Source organism: Eleutherodactylus coqui, chromosome 1 (genome assembly GCF_035609145.1).
Source record: "Eleutherodactylus coqui strain aEleCoq1 chromosome 1, aEleCoq1.hap1, whole genome shotgun sequence".
NCBI classification, from domain to species: domain Eukaryota; kingdom Metazoa; phylum Chordata; class Amphibia; order Anura; family Eleutherodactylidae; genus Eleutherodactylus; species Eleutherodactylus coqui.
Window position 1 is genome coordinate 307,570,614 of NC_089837.1, and position 19,226 is coordinate 307,589,839.

The 19,226-nt window shown below is 48.0% G+C and overlaps 1 protein-coding gene across 1 annotated transcript in view; it reads left to right on the forward strand.

The window, feature by feature from the left end:
- Positions 1-19,226, forward strand: part of LOC136573642 (uncharacterized) — a 66,709-nt gene that overhangs the window by 26,239 nt on the left and 21,244 nt on the right. Inside the window, exons 6-7 of the mRNA XM_066574908.1 lie at positions 14,208-14,331; positions 15,882-16,118. Of these exons, the coding sequence (XP_066431005.1) occupies positions 14,208-14,331; positions 15,882-16,118 (361 nt within the window). The remainder of the gene's footprint in view (positions 1-14,207; positions 14,332-15,881; positions 16,119-19,226) is intronic.

Genomic DNA, 19,226 nt, shown 5'->3' on the forward strand with positions numbered 1-19,226 from the left:
TCTGCTAATGCCAGCTCTTTCAACGTAGCGATTATTGAAGCTCTTTGATTTGGGCTAATTTTACGAACGATGAATGATACAGGGAAGGTGAAAGGACCATATTAAATTCTCCCAATAGATGGAGGCCTTAGAAATAGGAAAATCCCGCAGCACACCTAACACATGCACTTCAGTGCAGAGGTTCCAGTCTGTATATGCCAAGCCACCTGTGGGGTCATGAACCAAACCCCAAATAAATGCAATGGTATCCAAGGAGGCGGCAGCATCAACGGTGTAAAGATAGTAAAAAAAGGGTTTTATTGCTCCATAAAATGGCGACGTTTCGACTTAATCTAAGTCTTAGGCTTGAAAAAGACTTAGATTAAGTCGAAACGTCGCCATTTTATGGAGCAATAAAACCCTTTTTTTACTATCTTTACACCGTTGATGCTGCCGCCTCCTTGGAGGCCTTGGACAATTTCTTAAGTTTATTGGAGATCTGAGAAAATAATTTGTAGGGGTTGTTAATAGGAGCATAGGAGTTCACTAATACCAACTTCTGATCATGTAAAGTACCTTGAAGAATAATAAATTTGCCAAAAGGATCTATTTCAGCATTATTGATCGTGAGAGCGAGTGAATTATGTAAGAGGATAAAGACTCTTGGTGTTTTTTGGCTGCTACGGATGAATAGATCCGTGAGTATTGGGATGAAAGTATCTAGGGGCAGAGGAGGAGAAATGAGTCTCCTGAAGACAGATAACATCGGGCTTAGTTTTGAGGTGTTGAATAAATGTCTTCTTTTTTTTTTAGTGAGGAGTTGAATCCTATAACATTGTGTGATATTATGGTGACCATTGTGAGGAGGGGAGAGGAAGCTGAGTAAAGCTAAGATTTTGCCAGGGAATTTGAGGACCATCGAACAAAAAGAAAAAAAACACAGAAAATAATGAAAAGACTATCATATTATCAAACAGTATTGGGTCCCAAAACCCAACAAATCCCAAACTGAGTGCTCCCCTAAATATATAAAGGGTGTGCACTCGGAATCTGGACGGGAGTGAGCATCAAATTTCTCCGCCCCGTCCCAGACCATAAAATTAGCATATAATAACAGAAACAATTAATGTTAACGGCTTAGATAAGCCTACTGGCTGAAACCAAAGGATCTAGAAACCACTGTAAATATGAGGTTCTGTATTTATCTGTATGAGATTCGTGTGGCGCCTGAGATGTCATCATTCGCGCTGGCTTCCATCAGGTATAGCAAAGGCTATTTGTGGGCATTCCATGTGCTCCGAGTCCCCATCCAGACAAATATTATTAAATACGAACCTAGCATAGAGGCCAATGGAGGCTATGGCGTTGGGCGCCCCATGGCGCTTTGTTTTGTGCCTGTGTATAATCTTTTGTAAGACTGATCACACTGGCCTCAATACCTTCTCCTTTAGATAATTAATGTCCAATAAAAGATGAAAAAGAGGAGAAGGGAAAAAGAAGTGTCTCAGGCTGACATAGAAACAAACTACAAAACCTCGAACTTTCGGGTTTCGACGATCTGCTGATCCCACCCTACGATGGGGATTTCCCACCACTGTTCAGAAACAAGTCGGCTGCTGCAATTTGGGGGACCTGCCACTCTCAGCTTCAAAGGAGATTCATTCTTCCGCTAGCATACGCTTTCCCTCTTCCAGTGTTCTAATAGAGAATAATCTTTGGTTGATGCGAATGAGTAGAGTGAACTGGAAATTCTAACGGTATCTGATATTTGCTCGCTGCAGCGCCAAGGTGATGGGTTTCAGGATTTGCTGTTTAGCCAAAGTGGAGGATGCGATCTCAGCAAATATTTGGACAGAAGGAGGTACCCCCGGTAGTGAATCCAGTTTAGGGGCAACCGACAAAAGTTGATCTCTCATTTCAGAGTAATGCAATCTTAATACCGTATCCCTCGGGAGGTCAGGATTGGCCGGTCTAAAGAGAGCACGGTGTATTCTGTCTATGAGGAAAGAATCATGTGCTACCTGGGGGAGGAGTTAATGGCGGCCTTCTTCAGGTTGGTAATGTATTTAGGAAGACTTCGAATATGGATATTTGCTCTTCTGCTCCTATTTTCGAGGTCCTCATACTTTAACTCGAGGGCTTCTTCCACTATGGCATAGTTGTCCCATTTTGCTCGCTCGTGATGTAGTGATCATAGTGCATGTAGTGCATATTGTCTGCTTTTTGTTCAAGATCGTTGGTGCGTTGGCCTAGATCGTTATTCTGTTTGGAGATGTTATGCACTGCAGTCTGAAGCTCATCTTGATACAGTTTCTTGATATGGTTAACAAGCATGGTTTCTGATGCGGAAAGGTCAGTGTTTTGAGATGCTACAATTGGTGGTCTGTAGAGATGAGCGAGCACCAAAATGCTCGGGTGCTCGTTACTCGGGACGAAATTATCGCGATGCTCGAGGGTTCGTTTCGAGTAATGAACCCCATTGAAGTCAATGGTCGACCCGAGCATTTTTGTATATCGCCGATGCTCGCTAAGGTTTTCATTTGTGAAAATCTGGGCAATTCAAGAAAGTGATGGGAACGACACAGCAACGGATAGGGCAGGCGAGGGGCTACATGTTGGGCTGCATTTCAAGTTCCCAGGTCCCACTATTAAGCCACAATAGCGGCAAGAGTGGGCCCCCCCCTCCCAACAACTTTTACTTCTGAAAAGCCCTCATTAGCAATGCATACCTTAGCTAAGCACCACACTACCTCCAACAAAGCACAATCACTGCCTGCATGACACTCCGCTGGTTACATGCTGCCCAACCCCCCCCCCCCCCCCGCACGACGCAGTGTCCACAGCGCACACCAAAGTGTCCCTGCGCAGCCTTCAGCTGCACTCATGCCACACCACCCTCATGTCTATTTATAAGTGCGTCTGCCATGAGGAGGAACCACAGGCACACACTGCAGAGGGTTGGCACGGCTAGGCAGCGACCCTCTGTAAAGGGGCGGGGCGACAGCCCACAATGCTGTACAGAGGCAATGAGAAATATAATCCTGTGCCACCGCCATCAGGAGCTGCACACGTGGGCATAGCAATGGGGAACCTATGTGCCACACACTATTCATTCTGTCAAGGTGTCTGCATGCCCCAGTCAGACCGCGGTTTTTTATAAATAGTCACAGGCAGGTACAACTGGGAATCCCCAACTCCGCAATGGGAATTCCGTGTGCACCCACAGCATGGGTGGCTCCCTGGAACCCACCGGCTGTACATAAATGTATCCCATTGCAGTGCCCATCATAGCTGGGGTAACGTCCGATTAAATGCAGGTGGTCTTCGGCCCACACTACATGCCCCAGTCAGACTGGGGTTCTTTAGAAGTGTACACATGGAGTTACAACTCCGTGTGGACCGACAGCATGGGTGGGTGCCAGGAACCCACCGGCGGTACATAAATATATCCCATTGCATTGCCCATCACAGCTGAGGTAATGTCATGTTTAATGCAGGTGGGCTTCGGCCCACACTGCATGCCCCAGTCAGACTGGGTTTCTTTAGAAGTAGACACATGCAGTTACAACTCCCTGTGGACCCACAGCATGGGTGGGTGCCAGGAACCCACCGGCGGTACATAAATATATCCCATTGCATTGCCCATCACAGCTGATGTAACGTCAGCTTTAATGCAGGTGGGCACAAAATTAATTGGATTACACTGTAGGCGAGGGCCCCAAAAAATTGGTGTACCAACAGTACTAATGTACCTCAGAAAAATTGCCCATGCCCAACCAAGAGGGCAGGTGAAACCCATTAATCGCTTTGGTTAATGTGGCTTAATTGGTAACTAGGCCTGGAGGCAGCCCAGTTAAAATAAAAATTGGTTCAGGTGAAAGTTTCAACGCTTTAATGAGCATTGAAACGTATAAAAATTGTTTACAAAAATTATATGACTGAGCCTTGTGGGCTTAAGAAAAACTGCCCGTTCGGCGTGATTACGTGAGGTTTCAGGAGGAGGAGCAGGAGGAGGAGGATGAATAGAATATAGGTATCGCTGCTGTCCGCTGGTGGAGAAGAGAAGTCTGAGGAAATCCAGGCTTTGTTCATCTTGATGAGTGTAAGCCTGTCGGTACTGTCGGTTGACAGGCGGGTACGCTTATCCGTGATGATTCCCCCAGCCGCACTAAACACCCTCTCTGACAAGACGCTAGCCGCAGGACAAGCAAGCACCTCCAGGGCATACAGCGCGAGTTCAGGCCACGTGTGCAGCTTCGACACCCAGTAGTTGTAGGGGGCAGAGGCGTCACCGAGGACGGTCGTGCGATCGGCTACGTACTCCCTCACCATCCTTTTACAGTGCTCCCGCCAACTCAGCCTTGACTGGGGAGCGGTGACACAGTCTTGCTGGGGAGCCATAAAGCTGGCAAAGGCCTTGGAGAATGTTCCTCTGCCTGCGCTGTACATGCTGCCTGATCTCTGCGCCTCCCCTGCTACCTGGCCCTCGGAACTGCACCTTCTGCCACTAGCGCTGTCAGATGGGAATGTTACCATCAGTTTGTCCGCCAGGGTCCTGTGGTATAGCATCACTCTCGAACCCCTTTCCTCTTCGGGTATGAGAGTGGAAAGGTTCTCCTTATACCGTGGGTCGAGCAGTGTGTACACCCAGTAATCCGTAGTGGCCAGAATGCGTGTAACGCGAGGGTCTCGAGAAAGGCATCCTAACATGAAGTCAGCCATGTGTGCCTGGGTACCTGTACGCAACACATGGCTGTCCTCACTAGGAAGATCACTTTCAGGATCTTCCTCCTCCTCCTCCTCCGGCCATACACGCTGAAAGGATGACAGGCAAGCAGCATGTGTACCCTCAGCAGTGGGCCAAGCTGTCTCTTCCCCCTCCTCCTCATGCTCCTCCCCCTCCTCCTCCTCCTCAACGCGCTGAGATATAGACATGAGGGTGCTCTGACTATCCAGCGACATACTGTCTTCCCACGCCTCCGTTTCCGTGTGCAAAGCGTCTGCCTTTATGCTTTGCAGGGAACTTCTCAAGAGGCATAGCAGAGGAATGGTGACGCTAATGATTGCAGCATCCCCGCTCAGCATCTGGGTAGACTCCTCAAAGTTTCCAAGGACCTGGCAGATGTCTGCCAACCAGGCCCACTCTTCTGTAAAGAATTGAGGAGGCTGACTCCCACTACGCCGCCCATGTTGGAGTTGGTATTCCACTATAGCTCTACGCTGCTCATAGAGCCTGGCCAACATGTGGAGCGTAGAGTTCCACCGTGTGGGCACGTCGCACAGCAGTCGGTGCACTGGCAGATTAAACCGATGTTGCAGGGTCCGCAGGGTGGCAGCGTCCGTCTTGGAGTTGCGGAAATGTGCACTGACCCGGCGCACCTTTCCGAGCAGGTATGACAAGTGTGGGTAGCTTTTCAGAAAGCGCTGAACCACCAAATTAAAGACATGGGCCAGGCATGGCACGTGCGTGAGGCTGCCGAGCTGCAGAGCTGCAACCAGGTTACGGCCGTTGTCACACACGACCATACCCGGTTGGAGGCTCAGCGGCGAAAGCCAGCGGTCGGTCTGCTCTGTCAGACCCTGCAGCAGTTCGTGGGCCGTGTGCCTCTTCTCTCCTAAGCTGAGTAGTTTCAGCATGGCCTGCTGACGCTTGCCCACCTCTGTGCTGCCACGCCGCGCGACACCGACTGCTGGCGACGTGCTGCTGCTGCTGACACATCTTGATTGCGAGACAGAGGTTGCGTTGGAGGAGGAGGAGGAGGAGGGTGGTTTAGTGGAGGAAGCATACACCGCCGCAGATACCACCACCGAGCTGGGGCCCGCAATTCTGGGGGTGGGTAGGACGTGAGCGGTCCCAGGCTCTGACTCTGTCCCAGCCTCCACTAATTTCACCCAATGTGCCGTCAGGGAGATATAGTGGCCCTGCCCGCCTGTGCTTGTCCACGTGTCCGTTGTTAAGTGGACCTTGGCAGTAACCACGTTGGTGAGGGCGCGTACAATGTTGCGGGAGACGTGGTCGTGCAGGGCTGGGATGGCACATCGGGAAAAGTAGTGGCGACTGGGAACCGAGTAGCGCGGGGCCGCCGCTGCCATCATGCTTTTGAAAGCCTCCGTTTCCACAAGCCTGTACGGCAGCATCTCCAGGCTGATCAATTTGGCTATGTGCACGTTTAACGCTTGAGCGTGCGGGTGCGTGGCGGCGTACTTGCGCTTGCGCTCAAACACTAGCGCTAGCGACGTCTGGACGCTGCGCTGAGAGACATTGCTGGATGGGGCCGAGGACAGCGGAGGTGAGGGTGTGGGTGCAGGCCGGTAGGCACTCGTGCCTGTGTCCTCACAGGGGGGTTGGATCTCAGTGGCAGGTTGGGGCACAGGGGGAGAGGCAGCGGTGCAAACCGGAGGCGGTGAACGGCCTTCGTCCCACCTTGTGGGGTGCTTGGCCATCATATACCTGCGCATGCTGGTGGTGGTGGCTCCCCAGCAGATCTTGGCGCGACAAATGTTGCACACCAGTGTTCGTCGGTCGTCAGGCGTCTCTGTGAAAAACTGCCATACCTTAGAGCACCTTGGCCTCTGCAGGGTGGCATGGCGCGAGGGGGCGCTTTGGGAAACAGTTGGTGGATTATTCGGTCTGGCCCTGCCTCTACCCCTGGCCACCGCACTGGCTCGGCCTGTGCCCACACCCTGACTTGGGCCTCCGCGCCCTCGCCCGCGTCCACGTCCTCTAGGCTGTATTACCAGTAGTGCAGAAACACAACGCTGTAATTAAATGTGCCGCTTATTGGCCTGTGGTTGGAGGCTGACTTTGCTTACGAAACGCACAGCAGAGGCAGGAAAGAATTTTGCGCAAGCCTGCTGTAACACTTAGCTGGCTGCGTATGAATTAGGACAACTACCCCCAGCAGAGACCCAGTACACTTGTGGACAGGAATACAGCGGTGATGTAAGAGGCAACACAGAGGCAGGAAAGAATTTTGCGCAAGCCTGCTGTAACACTTAGCTGGCTGCGTATGAATTAGGACAACTACCCCCAGCAGAGACCCAGTACACTTGTGGACAGGAATACAGCGGTGATGTAAGAGGCAACACAGAGGCAGGAAAGAATTTTGCGCAAGCCTGCTGTAACACTTAGCTGGCTGCGTATGAATTAGGACAACTACCCCTAGCAGAGACCCAGTACACTGAGGACGGTCACAGGCAGCCCAAATAGATTTTTTTTTCCCAAATGTTTTTGAAAAGGCCCACTGCCTATATATACTAAATATGTCTTCTGTCCCTGCCTCACCACTACTGGCCCTGGACAATGTAAAATTACTGCAGGACGCAATGCTCTGCACGGCCGATATACAAAAAAAAAAAAGTGCAACACTGCAAAAAGCAGCCTCCACACTACTGCACACGGTTAGATGTGGCCCTAAGAAGGACCGTTGGGGTTCTTGAAGCCTAAAATCACTCCTAACGCTCTCCCTATAGCAGCTCCGGCACCAGCAGCACTGTCCCTGATCTCTGTTAGAATGCATCTGTGGCGAGCCGCGGGAGGGGCCAATTTATATACTCGGGTGACACCTGATCTCGCCAGCCACTCACTGCAGGGGGGTGGTATAGGGCTTGAATGTCGCAGGGGGAAGTTGTAATGCCTTCCCTGTCTTTCTATTGGCCAGAAAAGCGCGCTAACGTCTCAGAGATGAAAGGGAAAGTAACTCGAACATCGCGTGGTACTCGTCTCGAGTAACGAGCATCTCGAACACGCTAATACTCGAACGAGTATCAAGCTCGGACGAGTACGTTCGCTCATCTCTAGTGGTCTGACCAATAGTGGAGAGTTCCCCTGTATCGGAGCTATGAGATGGTGGCTCCATTTGTCAAAGTGAGGTGAATTGGTTGCCCGAGAAATGTTCTGGTAAAGTACACTGAGTGGCCGCAGGATGTACTTCTGTCTGCTGTTTTTGTTGGATAGCGTTTCTATTCTGGTAACTGGGACGGTGTAAGATCACAGCTCATGGGAAGACCATGATCATTCCATTAACTGTGTATGAGCTTCTTCCTAAATGAAGGACAGAGCAATCAGCAGGGGATGCTCAGACTGCACCGTCTCCTTTATTCTGTAGCCTGAACAGGGTTGGAAAACATACAGTGAGGGTTTGCTGCGGATGTTTTGTCTTGTGCAGAGCCCCATCCAGCAGCCAAGTTATAGAATGACTCTCAATGTGTGGGAAAATGACCTCCTGCTTGCTATACTTAAAGGGGTTGTCCGGGCATAAACATTAGGTCTCATTACTTCTGTTTGCCCAATACAATGCACTTTGTAATATACATTGTGCATTGTAAATTAGGCAAACAGAAGTTATTCACTTACCTTTTGGACTGCCCCCCCCTGTGCTGCTCCTCGGTTGCCATGGGTTCTGACAAGTCTCTTGTCCTCTTCTTGTCGGGACGACGGAGACACGCTTCTCCAGCACAGCTCTGCGCATGTGCAGAAGAACTTCAGCCGCTGGGAAGCTCAGTTCTGCCTGGGGGAAGGGGGGGGGGAGAGGGAGAGATGGATGGATGGATGGATGTGTGCAAGGGGGGGGGTGCAGTGATGTGTGTGTGTGTGTGTGTGTGCAGGGACCCGGCTGACAGAAGTCGGGGGGGGGGGGGGTCATTGTGAGAGGGGTCGCTGTGGGAGGGGCACTATGAGGGCATGTGTGTGTGGGGAAATGTTTTGTTTTACTTTACTTTAGCAGGGTGGGGGGGCAGTAGGTAGCTTTGCAGTGGGGGGCTGCAGGAGAGTTCTCTCTCGGCTCTCCCCTGCCCCTCTCCATTCACTATACACTGTGCTGCTGTTTACACTCATGGTAGGATTTTATCGTGAACCATGAGAGTATAACAGTCTCCCCTGGCCACAACCCCTCTGATTATAGTATGCAGCAGGGGGGGGGGGCCTGGGCGGGGAGAGACTGTAGATCAGTTCAATAGAGGTGGGCGTGTCGTGGGCGGGGCTAGGACGTGAGCTGAGGGAAATCCTGCCTTTTCATGTCTCTTACTACCATCGAGAGCGCGCACAAAGAAGAGGGAGAGCGCAGAGCATTGTGGGAAGGCAGCACAGAGGCGCCATCTTTGAAAGCTGCAGTGAAGATCAGATTCTAAGGTAAGAAACTGACATTGCAGCTGATCTGCCGGCCGGTTTGAGCCCCTGTATGCTGTCTGTTACTATCTTTACTGAAAGGAAAGCAGCAGCATTATAAAAATTTTTACCCTGTGTGGCCGGACAACCCCTTTAACCCTATCCAATCCAATTTTGTATCCTGGTTTTCCTAGGGGGCTTACTCTTTTTCTGCCATTCTACAACAGTGCTATCTGCTGGCTAAAGCCAGTACTGCATGAGGTGACACGTTGGATAGACTCCGACAGCAGAGAGGCTGGCAATATACAGTAAGAGAACCCCGACGCATGTCCTCCAACATCGGAGCTGTACAGCCTTAAACCATAATGTCTTCAGAGGTCAGACAGTGGATTGGAAAGGGTTAAGGGCCTATCAGTCCTTATGATATGCACAACTCATTATTCACACTCCACCCCACCTCCTGCCCCCCGGCAGCCTACGATCTTGTTGGAGTGAGACCAGGGCCAAGGATGGTCAGAAGGGTTGACCTGGGGCCTCTACAATTCTGGGGGACTATTGTCTGTCTTTCCCACAAACAGTGGGCTTTGTAGCAGCTGATGCAGTTGCCACTACCTTCACCAGCTGCCTGTTGGAGCCCGCTCGTTCCATTGTGCAGTGACGCTGTGTGCTCGCCACTCCTCCTGAAACTTTAGTCCACGGCTTCATCCAGTGCGACAGGATGAATTTTAAAGTGGCAGCTGAACGGGCCATGGGACCCTGTGTTCTAAGCCTCTATACCCAGGGAAGGCTCCAGTGCTGTTCCTGAGGCTTGACGCAGTTCAGGGGGGAGGGCAGTGTGCCCCCCAAATCGCTGCCTGGTGTTAGGCCGCAGGAAGTGATGGCATCTGATCGGGCCAAAGGCCCCTCAGTCAGCTACGCCCCCCATGGGAGGGACTCCAGTGCTGGTTTTGGCAGTCTCCTGTACCCCGGCAAGCTGTCAGCCTCTGTGGATCCCAGCTCCGGAGCAGCTGTCACTCTGCGTGGGCGTCCAGGGGACACCTCTGAGCTCAGACCTGTCAGTCTAGACCACGGGAGACTGCAGCTGTGCTGGGCCGCGACTTTGTGACCCTCTGTGCTGCAATGACCATCAAAGGTGCTCTCCAGGGGCCAGACAGAAGATCCATCAAGGTACAGGCAACTATACTGTGGTTTTTCACTGCTGGAGCTCTTGATTTAAGCCAAAAAGTCAGGTCTCAATGGCGGAGCTGAGTAGCGAGCCTTCTCTCCCTGTGCTTGATAAGCCACGCCCCTGGAGATGTAGTTTTTAAGCCCTTCTGCCTCCTCCTTTCTTTAGTACACAGCGCTCAATGAGAGCTATGTATTAAATGGTGAAAGTGGAAGTGTTTCTTCCTCTACGCGAGCCGGTAGTCTTGTGACTGCCGGGATCCTCTGGCACAGCAGAGCTGGGGGGCCTAGCAGACCCTGGTCAGCTCTGCCAGTGACTATTGTCACTACAGGGGATATTTTTCCTGTAACTGGGGCACCTATGGATGCCTCAACTACAGTGAAAAAAAGTCAAATAAAAAAAATGTGAATGTTCCCTAGAGGTCTTATATGGCATCATTGGGGACATATATAGTAAAAATATATAGTAAAAAAAATAATTACATAGATAAGTAAAACAAAATTACAGAATAATACTAAAAAATGGGGGGAAAAAGCTAGTGAAAACATATTAAAAAATTAGCCCTATATGTCATGAAAAAAATAATTTTGGTAGCTAAAGGGAAAAAAATAGGGCAGTAAAACCACCACATGGGTAAAATCCCTAAAAAGTCTCTGGTCCTTAAGGTACAAAACAGCCTGGTCCTGTCAGCATCTATCAGATGTGTTTCTTCTGCTCTTCTTCTATACTCGAGTATTAGCCGACCCAAATATAAGCCGAGTCAATACGTTTTACCGCAAAAAAATTGTAGGTAGAAAAAAAAGCAATACTCACCTATCAGCCGGCGTCTGTGTCCCTGGTGCGATGCTCCCCCCGGCGGTGCCGCCAGCTGCTGCATTCTTCTCCCCGCTGTCTTCTTCCTGGCTTGCTTCTAAAATCCCCGCCATCAGCGCTGTGATTGGATCGAGCGTTGGCCAATCACAGCCGGCGCTCGATAAACCAATCACAGCCATTCAGAATGACATCACCAGTTGTGATTCGCCGGCGCTCGATCCAATCACAGCGCTGATGGCGGGGATTTTAAAAGCAAGCCAGAGAGAAGACAGTGGGGAGAAGAATGCAGCAGCTGGCCGAACCTTGGGGGAGGGAGCATTGCGCTGGGAGGACAGATGCCGACTGATAGGTGGGTATTGAGTTTTTGGTTTTTTTACCTCACTTGAGTATAAGCCGAGGGGGCTTTTTCAGCACATTTTTTTTTGTGGTGAAAAACTCGGCTTATACTCGAGTATATACGGTATATATTTCTAATTGCAGTAGGCAAATATTAGTTGTAAAAAAAATGTAAAGGGCTTTGCCATGTTAGAAAGTTATCCCCTATCCTGTAGCTTTCAGAAGGGTGGGGATCTGACTGCTCAGTCCTCCATCAATCCAGAAAAGGGGGCACTGGTGTGTCCTAAAGGGAGTGCAAGCACTCTGAAATTTCTAGGGATCCCACTAATGAATGGAGGTACCCTCACAGCCACGTTCTTAACATCGGTAGGGTCCCAGCAATTGGAACCCCCCCAATCCTCTGCTGTGTGTGAGCAGCAATGAACGAGCACAGATCTACCTGCTTTGTTGATTGGCGCTCATTACAGTGCCAATCTAACAGGAGTTGCAGAGTGCCTAGGGGTAAGCATGTTTTGGAGATGTCTTCCTGATTATTCAGTTCCCCCAAATATACAGGATATCAAAAAGTATGGAGACACCTGTATAAATGGTGGTTAGGGATACCATCTTGTGTGCGGAATATTACTAAGAGGAAGGGGCAAACCTGAGAGAGTCCAACATGCTGGCCATTTTGAAAGCTACCATCTTGGAACCAAGTTGATATTTTCAAATGGGAAGGGGGGCATGTGACATGTATCTGAGAGAATTTGGTGAAGGGTCCAAATCTGTGCTTAAATGCCATGTACCTTTTATTCCTGCCAAAGTTGTAATTTCTTTTTGTGACATGGAACACAATGACAAGCCACTACAGTATATGTTCAATGTGCTCCCCGTTGTTTCAAATCATCAAGACTATCCTCTTCTCCCATCCATGTTGCGCTGAGAGCAACACTTCATCAGAAATGCTTGCATGGACATCCAGTATTCGCTGTTGCATGTGTGCCACACTCTGGATTTTCACTGCATAAACCCTGGACTAGACATCACCCACAGAGAGAAGTCCAAGGGGTTAGATCCAGGGGGTGAGTGCAGGCTCCACTGCAATGAGCCGCGACACCCAATCCAGAAACTGGTGATCCAAAAACTCATGGACATCACGTCGATAATGTAGGGGAGTACCAAGCTGCATAAAGAACACTGGGAATGTGCCATCTTCATTGAACATTGATAGAAGCACCTTGTCATGTAACAATTGCAGATACTTGGCAGCAGTAAGATTACTGTCGATGAAGAATTAGTCCACTATTTTCGTATTCATGACATTCTGTGCGCCAACCATCTTGGGGGGATATGTCCACTGCAGGATTGTGTCAGATTAGTAGCAAATGTTTTGTTTGTTCACTTCCCCCATTCATGTAGAAGTTTTCTTCATCACTTAACAGTACAGTCTCTGTAAAAAAAAATCTGGGTTCCATTGCAATTGCTGTAACACCTATTCTGCAAATTCAACACGGTGATCAGAGCTGTCCTTTTTGAGATGATGAAGCAACTGCATCTTGTATAGGTGCCATTTGTGCAGAGCCAGTATCTGCCCAGTGGTGCTTCGATTCACACTGTTCTGCTCTGACAGACACAGGGTGCTATGTATGCTGTGGGGTCTTGCAGAAAAACATCAGGACGGCAATTGTTGTTGCTTCGTCTATGGCAGTTTTGTTATGTTCACCTTTTGGCAGATCCAACACAGTTTGGTAAAAATTGGCAAGCAATTTGCCAACTGCACCATGGCGGAAGTGTGCTCTATTACAGTGTCAACCATTGGAATTCGCTGCAATGACTCGGGTAGTTTACTCCCTGGAGATCAGCACAACCTCTGTCATCTCCTCGCATGTTATTTTCACAGCCAAATCTGTAAGGGCTTATTTACACTGGCGTATATCGGACGGCGTTTTCACAGCCGGCCGAAATACGCTTCTATCTAAGCAGTTCACCCCTTCCCTCCTACTCACCGGCTCTCTGCCTCTCTCCTCCACTCTGGTGTTTGCAATGGGAGGGGCGGGAAGGGGGCAGAGCTAAGCTCAGCTCTGTCCCGCCCACTACCATTGCTGGCTATAGACAAGGGGTGGGGAGGGGGGGGCAGGAGCTTAGCTTCACCCCAGTCCCGCCCACTCCCATTGCAAACCACTCGGAGGGGAGGAGAGAAGCAGAGAGACAGTGAGGGGGAGGGAAGGGGGGGACTGCTCAGATGGAAGTGTATATCGACCAGCCGTGAAAACGCCAGCCGATATATGCCAGTGTAAATAAGTCCTAACAAAGAGGATTGTTAATTGTTAATAACTTTGCCAAGAATAAAAGTATATCACATTTAAGGATTCCTCATCAAATTCTTTATCTGATACATATGTCACATGCACCCCTTCCCATTTGAAAATATTGACCTGGTTCCAAGATGGTGGCTTTCAAAATGGCCACCGTGTTAGACACCACCCCTCAAAGATCTGTCCCCTTCCCTTTAGCAATATGCCTCACACAGGATGGCATTCCCAACCACCGTTTTCAATTTATTCAGGTGTCTCTATACCTGTACATATACAGTATATTTACATATAAATGTGGGCATTTACAGTAGCTTCTTATGATTGCCTGAATGTATCGATGAATCAAAGTTAAGCTTAAAATTTTTTTGTGTAGACTCTTAGATCTGAGTTGAAGTCTACATTTAAAATATAAGCAGATGGGAGAACCCATTTATGGCCAGTACTTTTGAGGGTGGATAACTGATGACGTTAAGTACTTTCACATGGTAGACATGTTAATTTATTTTTCATCCAGGGGAACAAATGAAATATAGCAAGAACCTGGCATATACTCGTTCAGGTAATGGCCAAGATGGGCATTCTTCACTGAAATATGCTTCTTCACCTGCGGCATGTTCTTTTGTCCCCTCTTTTGATCGGTAAGTTAACAAATAGTTGTTCATTAAATATTATTATTATTATTGTCGGAGTTGATAGCATTGTCACATTGTTTATAGCAGAATTCCCCAACTCCAGCCCTCAGGGACCCCCAACAGGTCATGTTTTCAGGATTTCCTCAGTATTGTACAGGTGATGTAATTATTGTCAGTGCCTCAGAGTTTGCCACATATGTTATTACCATAAGATATCCTGAAAACATGACCTGTTGATTCTCCCTGAGGACTGGAGTTGGGGACCCCTGGTTTATAGGATAGGTTGATATTGTGCTTTAGGCCTCATGTCCACGAGCCGGTGGATTCTGCATGTGGGAGCCTGCAGCGGAATCCTGCCCTGCCCGCAGCCGAGCTTACCTGTCCTAGTCTTCATTTTTCTGCCCTGCAGATGTGTGCGGAAATGCTGGCCGGCGTGCTGGTGCACATGCACAATACATTTTTTTTCCAAACTCCTGCTTTGCCGCGGACTGGCCGCAGATCAGGTGGCTTCCATTGATTTCAACGAAAGCCGTCCGCACGGAATCTGCACTAAAATGGAGCATGCTGCAATTTGCTTTCCACATACAGAATCTGGAAAACAAGCCCGCATGTGTAAATTCAAGTGTGGGCGTGTATGGGCAGATTGAAATGTGCAATTCAAATCCACCTGTGGACATTGGACCTGAGTCAGCACACTACATCCTGAACATATATATGTGAAGCCTCAACAGCATATGGTAGATGCTGTTAACGTTTTCAGAAGTCCTTTTCCAAAATGACTGAACCAGACTTCAGTAGGAGATCCTGGCTCTCCTTCAATGTTTCTACAAGGATGATTGGCTGACAGGGACCTTTTCTTAAAGCACACAGAACCCCAGTTATAGATTGCCTTATGTAAAATGCTACTGTCTCATCATGGTTAATAGAACCTCTTGTGCATGAATTGGAATGTCTTGGCATGTTAAAGACTAAAATGATATGCAAGAAGACTACCAAAAGTTGGCCATACAATGTAATAATAGTTGACCAACTGTTGTTGCTCCGAACTCCAAAATCACTCTGCCAATGAGGGAGAATCAGAAGCCATCACACACATAAGATTTTCAGCCAATGTTTACGTTATATATATGGCCAGCTTTAATCCAGTTTTAAAGTTGCAATATGATGATACAAGTGCCCAAGTCCAGTATGAAGTGGTCACACTATGTATCTACGGTGACAAACAGAATGCTTGGCTGACAGGGCTCTTCTGATAAAGCACTGCGTGCATATGCTTTTCGAAAGGATTGTTTGGGTGGCAAGTATCAATTGCGCTAAGTGTGCCTAGTAGATAACCTACCCTTGTAACATATCGCATAGCTTATATCGCTACTATGTTTGTATTATTGCTGCCTTGTATATTATTTGTTTCTATACTTCAAGAATGGCTTGAACCTGCTCAGCAACTACCCTTATTATGGCTATAGGCAGACTGTATGCTTTTTATGTACAGTAATACGACTGAACTTTTCTCTCTTGCACAATAGTTTCACAATTGTAAATAATTTTAATTGCAGTACCAATGCCCAGAAGGCTTCTAAACATTTCCGTGTGTTTGTCCCTCGATCACCTCTTGATCTAAACATTGGGAGCAGAGTGAAAGTTATTTTACCCTCCGGTAAAGTTGGCACTGGTGTAGTTTATAAAGTGGATTTCCCGTCTGGAAAAGATGAACTTCAAGTGGGTGTGGACATGGAGTCTCAAGAGCATTGGCAGCATCTCAACAAATTTAAAGTACAATACAAGTTCCACAGGTAAATTCAAACTTCTTGTTATCCTGAGTTCTCCTAAGACATGCCTCAGCACTGCTGCCTGTCTTTGATGTAGGTACTGTATGCTTACATAGCAACACTATAAAACAAAATAACACTGCTTTAGATTTGTAATGTTGCAATATCAAAAAAGATCACATTTTTTACTTTAGAATGGAGGGAGTGTTACTATTTTTTTTAGGAAATTCTCTTGAATACAGAGGTACAAATGAGAATGAATGCTAAATGATAAAGCCATGGTGACACTCACTGTAGAATCATAACAGCATGATTTCCATCGGAAACCTTGCATCATACAGCATGTGAGAGCCATGCGATGCATTTAAAGGGGTTGTCCCGAGGCAGCAAGTGGGTCTATACACTTCTGTATGGCCATATTAATGCACTTTGTAATATACATTGTGCATTAATTATGAGCCATACAGAAGTTATAAAAAGTTTTATACTTACCTGCTCCGTTGCTAGCGTCCTCGTCTCCATGGTGCCGACTAATTTTCGGCCTCCGATGGCCAAATTAGCCACGCTTGCGCAGTCCGGGTCTTCTGTAGTCTTCTATGGAGCCGCTCGTGCCAGAGAGCGGCTCCGTGTAGCTCCGCCCCGTCACGTGCCGATTCCAGCCAATCAGGAGGCTGGAATCGGCAGTGGACCGCACAGAAGAGCTGCGGTCCACGAAGACAGAGGATCCCGGCGGCCATCTTCAGCGGTAAGTATTGAAGTCACCGGAGCGCGGGGATTAAGGTAAGCGCTCCGGTAAGCTTCCTTTACTTCCCTGCATCGGGGTTGTCTCGCGCCGAACGGGGGGGGGGGGGGGGGGGGGGTTGAAAAAAAAAAAAACCCGTTTCGGCGCGGGACATCTCCTTTAAGGTCCCGTTGAAATCAATGGGCTATGCATGGAAGTGTGACAGTGTTGTGGAGACATTCATGTGACCTCTTTGCTGTATGTGGCCAAGCATTATCCTGCTGGAAATGTCTCTTGGAAGCCGCCATGAGAGGGAACACATGTGTCTGCAGGATGTCCTGAACATATCGCTGAGCTGTCCTTGTCCCTCGTACTACTACTAGGGGTGACCAACTGTTGTATGTGATGGCCCCCCCAGGCCATCACACCAGCAATGGGGGCAGTGTGCTGCACCACAGCAAAGTCAAGATTGAGGCGCTTACCCCTAGGTCCCTAGACGTAAATACAGCCCAAACTAAACCGAGACTCATCACTGAAGACAGCCCGGTTCTACTATGTAGCAGTCCAGTTTAGTTGTTCATGACACCACTGCAAATGGAGGCGATGGTGTCAGAGCCAGTACACAAAATGGGCGTCGTGAGACCAAATATTCTTCAGCCAAACACATAGAAATGGTTCCAACACACAGAGGGGCCTGTAGTGATGATGCCACCTGTCTGTGGATGGTGGACAACTAAACAGTCGGAGCTGCTCGTGCTTATCAGACAATTCTTTCTACTGGTGGGTGTCCTGAGCCCAGTTGCCTTGAGTGTGTGCCCACCCTTTTCATAGGCGAAGGGTGGAACCAATTGTAGAGCCTCAGGTGGCAAGACCGTTCATCTAATCACACAACTCTAGTCATTTGCATATCTGCCTGAGATGTAACTGCATGCCAGCAAAATGACAACTTCTAGATGTTTTTTTTTTTTTCATTTTAACAAAGAGTGTATTGACACTAGCATTTAAAAAACTGGTCTTAATATTATTTCCATCAGTACACAATGTGCCTAATATGTGAAGGGGTGCATCTCGGCTCCTCCATGCAAACAGTAACGCAGATGGCCAAAACTTGCAATTTTTTTGCACAAGCAAGCCTTATGCAAAGTTTTATAACTTTCTTTTTCTACCAGAAATTGGCATAAAGACAATTTAGATTTACCCCCTTAGTGTTAAATTCAAGTACAGGGAACAGCACCGTATGACCATATGAGCGAAATCCATAGCTCGACCTTACCAGTCAACAGTTAAAAGCAACATCCATAGGAGCCCCATAACAGATGGCAACCGGATGGCCATGGTGGTGACAGCTGCAAGACCTTCACAAAAGCCAGGACAGAGCTGTCCTATATATTTCTAACCTTATGCACTCCACTGAATGAGTTTACCCATGACAGCCAGGCATCATAACCACAGTGTGCAATGCCTTTTGACGTATCAGGGATTCAGCCCAGCTTTTGGGGGTGGGTTGTATGTTCTCCAGCTGTGCTTTAGTGGGGCTCACCTTGAAGACTTCCTTTATGTGGGTTCTCTAATGCACTGATTGTGTTGTTTCCACTCTCTCATATTGTGACACTAGATAACCTGTAGAGGTCACTGTTAGTTCTGCTATTTAATAAAATAGGTATATAGAAAATTTTGGGAAGAAAGTTTGCCACATGCTGCAATCTACCAGAAAGTGCTATTAGTACAAAATCATTTAAAATAAATTATTACCCCTCCCCGCACCCCCATAAAGTTGCATTCAGATGGCCGCATGCAAAGTTCTTGGAAGGACAGCAAATGGACATGGGCAGTGGACATTGCATCTCTTATTTTTGTCCATGATAGAGACCAGAATAGAACATGCTGTGATTTTTTTGTTTTATACATAGACCATCATTCATGTGAATAATCTCATAGGCTATAATGGGTCCGTATGCTGTTCTTGAAATACACGGACAGCACATGGACGGGAAATACCTCCAGGTGAATGGACCCAAACTTTTTCATTCTTCTGTCAATAACGGTGTGTGAGGGCTCATTCTTTTGTTAGTCAACTGCAGTTTTATGTGGTACCCTATTGCGTACAAATGTCTTTTTCATCACTTTTTGATTCAATTTTTTTTACGAGGCTTAGTGAACAAAAAACTTGCACAGTTCTGCCATTATGTGTGCAGTATAAACAACATTATATTTTAGTGGTTTGGATGTTTTGGGGCCTGGTGAGCACATTGAGGGCACAGCGTGGTCTTTGATATAAATCTATGCTCAGTCATATGTGACTAACAATTGCCAGTGTGCTAACTAATTAGTGGAATCTGTCATGATGGTATAGAAGTCAGGTGAAATCCATGCCAGGCTCATTTTATAAATGTCAGGTGATCCACATTGTC